Source organism: Etheostoma cragini, chromosome 8 (assembly GCF_013103735.1).
Source record: "Etheostoma cragini isolate CJK2018 chromosome 8, CSU_Ecrag_1.0, whole genome shotgun sequence".
Lineage (NCBI taxonomy): Eukaryota > Metazoa > Chordata > Actinopteri > Perciformes > Percidae > Etheostoma > Etheostoma cragini.
The window spans coordinates 24,658,489-24,665,374 of NC_048414.1; the positions used below are offsets into that span (position 1 = coordinate 24,658,489).

The window sequence follows — 6,886 nt, forward strand, 5'->3', positions numbered from 1 at the left end:
TGGCTGCTTAGAAATTAAGTGTTAACGAGCAGTTGGACAGGTGTACCTAATAAAGTGGCCGGTGAGTGTATATATATTTTTTTTTTGCGCACATTATAGGTTTACAAAGTGAAAAAGCCCACAGTCCATCCCAAAGGGAGTTACCATCTCTAACAGAAAACACTGTTCACCAACTACTCCAAACTGCTCTATTGTAGTCCAGCCTTTACTTCCGTGACTAATGTGCATCACTTTGTAACACATGTATAATGCTCACCCAGCTGCTAGTGTGGCACGGCCTCATGCTTCACAGCTGACAAGCTAGCAGAACTCATTGCGCATGTGCAACTCCCAACAAAGATGGTATAGAAGTGAGATGTCTCACTCTGTAGCTAAAACAGAGAGCTAAACACACAGGGTGAAAAGAGGAGCTATAGCAATGTGCAGTAAAACAAATATATGGTGTTTTCTGAAAATCAAACCACATTAACCTGTTCTGGTAAAACATCTAAATACAATTATGAACCGGAAAATGAGCATAATATGAGCCCTTTAATACATTAAACTTTCTCTCAACACCAAAACAGTTTGTTAGGATTCCAGCAAACCCCAACCAAAGAATAAACCATTTTAAGTTTCACGTATAATAATAATAATAATAATAATAATAATAATAAAAATTGGCTCCAATCCAATAATGTGATCGGGATATCCCTAATGTGCAGCAATGAGTGTGTCCCACCTGTACAGAGTTAATATTTTGCAGTGGTGGTCTCAGAGCATCACGGATCCATTTGTAGATCTCCACAGCAAGCAGCTTGGATTCGTCTCTTACCGCCTTCTCCCTGGACTCAAACTGCTTGGATAAAATCTTCACGATTGGTTTCAAAGTAATGATCTTGGATCCAAACTCACTAGGGGAAGATGACGACAGACCGAGAGGTGAAAAATGGCTAGTGTTATTGACAAGAGCTGGCAGACAAGCAATAATCAAATTGATATGAACAGCTTTTGTTAGAAAGGGGGTCAAATGCGCCCATTGGTACTTTTCTATGGGGTCACTGCACTGCTCTATCCAAGGAGACAAACAATACTGGGATACTTTACACTAAAGAAACATTTGAAAGAAAAAAAAACTATGGCTGAATATTAGGCTGGGAAATTAAAAATTAGTTTAAACCAGGACAGAACTGTACCATTGACAAATATCTTATTAGTATGTTACGTTTACACTATTTTACATCCAGGTAAAATACTATAGTTAGCTGCATTGTTCAGTCATCTTATGTTTTGCAGGGAAAAATAAAAATCACATTAAAATCAAGTCTGAATGTCACAATGTGAACTCATGTGACTAAAGGCAAGATAATAAACAAGTCTATTTCCCAAACAACTCCATTTTCACTTTAGTCTTATTATTTTAATGAGTGAACTACATTTTACACACAAAATGTATCTGTACTAGAGGTGCAACGAGAACATGCGACGAGACTTCTCATCGCTGTAAAAACTGTCTTGCAAAAATGGTCACAAGTGCAGAGCAGCAGCCAGTAGAGCCTAAACCTTACTTTTACCAATACAATAATCAATACAGGAGCAGCCTACTTCCTTATTTACTGCTGCAAAGAAATGCTTGGCAACGTAACCTTGGTTCTCTGAGTAAAGACCATTTTTCCAGTCATGTTTCTTAATTGAAGTTTTAAATGTAAATGTAAATGTGCTGTATTTATATAGCGCTTTTCCAGTCTTAACGACTGCTCAAAGCGCTTTTACATCTACAGGAAACATTCACCATTCACACACATTCATACACTGTGGCCGGGGCTGCCATACAAGGTGCCACCTGCTCATCAGATAAACATTCACACACATTCACACTCCGATGCGCAGCACCGGGGGCAACTCGGGGTTCAATGTCTTGCCCAAGGACACTTCGACAATGACTGTTTTATTTAGGGTAGTGTTAAATTCTTATCTCAAATATTTATTATATAGAATATTTTGTGGCGAGTGTCTCGTCACACCTATCCTGTACAGTACCCTTGTTAACACCAGCCAAAAGCCATTTGATGTGGCCTCTAGCTAGAGTATTGTAGGGTTGTTTGACTGCCGTTATTGTCTACCTAGTTTGTTATTATTAACTGCATGGAAAGCAAAGGCAACATACTTGGTCGTTTTAAATCTGCATTTAATGATAAAGAAAGCTACTAAAACTGTTAAATAAAGATATATATGTGCTCTACATATTTTCCTCTTTAAAACATGTAGACATATACATGTAGACAACCTTACTTAACTAGTCCCCAATACAGTTATATTAAGTTTTTTTTTTAGTGTGGTCATTCTAACCCGTGAAAGTAGCACTGACCTGAGAGCTTTCCTGAGTGTCTCGATGCAAGACACCACAATCTTGGGGTTCTTGTTGTCCAGTCCTTTGAGCAGCTCGTCTTGAACCACCTCAGCCTTCTCTATCTCGATGTACATCAGACAGATGTCTGTGCCTAGCTCCTTAGCGCGGGCTTTTGGCTGGTTGAACACTTTGGTCACTACGCCAGACACCACCTCACCTGCCGTCCTTTAGCAAACATTGAAAAAAAAAAACAGCCTGTCAGAACCACACAGCCTAGACAACGTCACGTACATAATCTTATGAGCAAGGTTGCCTTTCAAGGTCAGTTAAAAAAGAAAAAGACAATATAATGCATTGATGTATCACCTTAAGCATGAAATGTGACATTTTAAATGATTGCGTGCGAATGAGTGAACAGCACGCCCCTAACCAACATTGCCCCCAGATGATATTCTTGTTGGAACTACTACTTACTTGCCAGCTACATGGGCATTCTCAATGAAGGCCAGGGCAGCCTCCAGACCTTTAAGCTGTGCCACAGCATTAGAGTCAGTGACAAACTTCTTTATCAGTCCCAGGTACTTCCCCCACTCTGGACTCTTCTCATCACCTATCTTCTGGAACAACTTCAGAGCTTCCTCATAACCATTCAGACGGGCTTTCCACACCTGAAGAGCAATGGTTACAGAGAACAGAGTGAAGGACAGAAAAGTGTAAGCTATACAAACAACTAGATATTCATGGATAGGTTCATCTTTCTTAAAAAGGAGACGGAGAAGCATGTCTAGACAAACACACATATCACTCATCTGTAGCCTGACATTGACAGACCAAATTGTAAATGCAAATTAGTCTAACTTTCAGTTCATTTTCCATTTCCAAGGGGTGTTATCACAGGTCGCAGACCAAAATGTCACTGCATGCAATTGGATAGACCTACAACCAATCAGAGCGAAAAAACATGTGACGTAGCCAGGCTTTACATTAACCGGTATATCTGGGACAGGCGCTAATATTTTTAAGCACTGGCACCAGGTCAAAAATGGAGAATCACAAAATTGAAAACCAAATACCTTTTCACAGAGAATATCCAAATAGTTGAATATTCAGGTCCAGCCCTACCCTGTACTCTTTGAAATACATATGTCCTAGTAATACAGTTAATAGTAGGCTAGAGTAAGACCTGCCATGGAGTTGCAATAGTGTTTTACCCCTTCAGAAGTATTTATATAGAAATTTTAAGAACAAACTAAGGGTGAGCTTTGCTTAAAATTATACCATAAATTTTAGGCCATACTTTCCAGGTCTATACATAGTGGACTGTATAAAGCCGTCTGACAAGCGCCATTTAATACCCTGATGCAAAGCCATTGTTTGAGATGTTTGAGAAAAGTCAAAATCGAAGTACATTAAATAACCAACAATTAAATGGAATTACATTGTTTCCTGATTAGATGCTTAGAGTACTAGTATTGTACTTTATTAGAACTGACGTCCTTCTCGTTTGGTTTACAGGGTACTGGTAAGACTTGGATTAGATATGTGTATTAGTTTAATCCCACACTTAAAGCCTTTGGTGATATGGATCCAATAAATAGGGTAAGCAAGTCTGTATTGTAAGAATGATTACCAGGAGGGTGAGACATTTCCTGCCAGTATTTGAGTAAAAAGAAATATTGTTAAAGTGAGTGAAGGAAACTGAAGTGAATTTCAGAGAATTTCATTGAGGACAAACTTTAGTCAGTAAGTCACCTTGTGTTCACATTTCTGGTCAATGGGAAGCTTTATCCACTCGCTATCATCCCCCATGGTGGCCGCTCGGGGGTGGGCTTCCCCAAAAGGTACTCAACTGGAAAACAGCATTATTGACACAAAATTACATTTGGTGGGTTTCATGTGCGGTTTACTGCTGGGGGGTATAAGTGAACACAAGTACATGTATGACAGAAATTTTGGTGTGTGGCTTACAAACGAAAACACAAATTTGATCAGAAAGCAAATGGCTTTTCAGCTGCAGCTCTCACATTCACATCTCATCTTGGGACATTCAACAACACTAGGACTGCACAGGAGCAAAATGCACTGTAATCATTATCACAGTTGTGTTGAGATAAACACAGAAACACACAACTGGCCCAGCATTTACTGCATTTTCCAAATTGCCACAGGGTGCAGCTTAATAAAACATATTCTGATCCTGTAATAGAAGATCTTCTATTCATCCATCTGCAGTATGTACGTAATGTAGATCAGTGGTTTTCAAACTATGCCAAGTGATTTAAAAGGGAAAGTGGAACCCAAAAACAGTTTCCATATTGTTGAAAGAAGCAATGAGATATCTATTAGAGCCCAACGCATAATGGATTTTTGAGGCCAACATCATTACTTGAGAATAAAAGGCTCTAGTTACGTTGCTGTAACAGTCTATTCATGCTCAAGTCCTGTGACAGTGCTTTGCAAAAAGAAAATCTGTTTTTGTCAATAAAAGAGTTTGTGTAAATGCGCAATGTCACCAACTTACTGACATGCACTCACTTTCACTTGACATCTTAAGCATGTGATTGTCTAATGCACATTCAGGGAGGGGCTATAGGTTCATATTTCATATTGATCCAACCCCAGTCTGATAAACAGGTTAAATACATCATCCACATCCCAGCAAAAACTCAGCCTGGAGCCAGTCTTACACATAAGCAATGCAATCTTAGAGATTTTTTCTCTCAAAATAATTTATCTGCATATTCATCTACAAAGGTATCCTTAAAGGTTCACAACGTGTGACACATACTTTTAAGGAGACCTTTTAAATGGAAAGAACACCTAACTTCATTAAAAAAATATGCTAATTTAAATGTGACCTTGGTTATTTATTAAGGCAGGTGCATAGGTGACTTGACTTATAAGAGCCAGTAAGTCAAAATCAAAGACTGTATGCAGCTATACCACCAAATACTTCCTTTAAAAACATTTCAATTTAGGACATGTTTCTTATTGTTAAGCCACCATGGATCACTAACACCCAGGTGAAAGATCCTGTAAAAAGAATCCTTGTTATTGACAGTGGGATGATGGTTTGCTCAAGCAACGAGCTGCTTACATACACAATCTAAACTATGGGTGGGTGTACACAATCTAAGACAACTCATTAGTACCGTGGATATGATGTCCAATCAGGCAACAGCATTCATACTAATTCCACTTTGATACAAGAGTCTAGTTAAGAGTTGTTTATCATATAACGTTGATACGGCCTTTAGGACTAATAAACGCCACATTTTACATATAGTTAGATTACATCAGCATTAACGTTATAAGCAAATGCACAGACGATAACTTTCCACATGTATCTGTTATGTGACCCAACTGTAAATTGACCCAATTATACATCGTGTTTCCCATGTACTAAAAGTAGCTAACGTTATGAGCATGTATGCATGAGGGAGGTAGCAGTAAACCGCCAGAATTCTGACTGAAATTTTGAACTGCATACAAGAACAAGGGGGGTTTTAGGAGGACGTGCAGTCAGAAACCAGCCTGCACCATCAAATACACCCAGACACAATGAATTAGGTTAGCAACCGCTTGCAAACTGAGCCATCATTTATGGATGTCACCAATGCTCTTACCAATTTACTTAGACTGGGACTAGTCACCAGATTAGTTATTATAAGTCAGATGAGCGCCATTAACTAGCGAACTTAGCAACGACTGTGACAGTTGCTAGGTTAGCCCGTTAACCCGCTCATTCTGGTTAAAGCAGCTAACGTTACAGCAAAAATACAGGCAGCTCACATTGAGGACCCATTTTTAAGCTTGTTAGCATTTGTAGTATATAATATATAGTTGTAAGTATTACGTTTAGCAAGTGCTCATAACTAGCTAAACCTTATTGGTTGCTAGCGGTGGTAGCTGGCGTTAGCTGCTTAGAAACAAGGCTTTTAGTTAGCTAACCTCCTTCCCCAACCGCCAACACAGACAGGCCTAACAACGCAGTTCACACCGACAGCTGCAGAAACACAACGACCTAGCATGCTAGCTCAGAGTAAAATAAGAGTTTTCACTAAAATGAGAAAATAATTGTACATCGCAGGGATACCTGTTTGCGTCTCTAGGAGACAATACGATGCTGGCTGCCAGTTAGATGGGGATGATAATGGGATCACTAGCTAGCTACTGTACAGAGAAGCCCAACGGAGCTTTACAAGCGTTGCCAGTGCCGCCCAGAAGACAACATCCGGTTATAAATAAAACAGCTAGCAAGTTTCTCGATTAATAGAAATTATTCAATTAGTTACCTTTTATTGTGTAGTAAAAAACGTAACGATGCGCAAATCAACATTGCGGGATACAGTTTCATGTGTTTATGTCTTTCTGTGCAACTGAGACATTTTGCGCTCTTATTTTAATGGCACCAATTTCCGGTCCTATCACTGGTAACTTTGTCAAACTTTTTACAGCTTTTTGAAATACCTCCAAGGGCGGAGAGACAGAGGAGGGGCGGAGACCGGCACCACCCTAACTACAAACATCCTCTTGTATTTAATCATAGACTTTGCG

At 39.3% G+C, this 6,886-nt stretch overlaps 1 protein-coding gene across 5 annotated transcripts in view; it reads right to left on the minus strand.

The window, feature by feature from the left end:
• Positions 1–6,592, minus strand: part of ckap5 (cytoskeleton associated protein 5) — a 40,711-nt gene extending 34,119 nt beyond the window's left edge. For 3 of the 5 annotated variants that reach the window (XM_034878279.1, XM_034878278.1, XM_034878277.1), the window contains exons 1-5: positions 6,426–6,591; positions 4,082–4,178; positions 2,804–2,997; positions 2,348–2,554; positions 722–893 (exon numbers count right to left, since the gene is read on the minus strand). In XM_034878279.1, coding sequence (XP_034734170.1) covers positions 722–893; positions 2,348–2,554; positions 2,804–2,997; positions 4,082–4,138 — 630 coding nt within the window. In that variant the 5' untranslated portion in view covers positions 4,139–4,178; positions 6,426–6,591. Of the gene's footprint in view, positions 1–721; positions 894–2,347; positions 2,555–2,803; positions 2,998–4,081; positions 4,179–6,425 lie in introns of all 5 variants that reach the window. The other 2 variants (XM_034878280.1, XM_034878276.1) reach the window with 1 other exon arrangement.
• Positions 6,593–6,886: the final 294 nt, after the last annotated feature.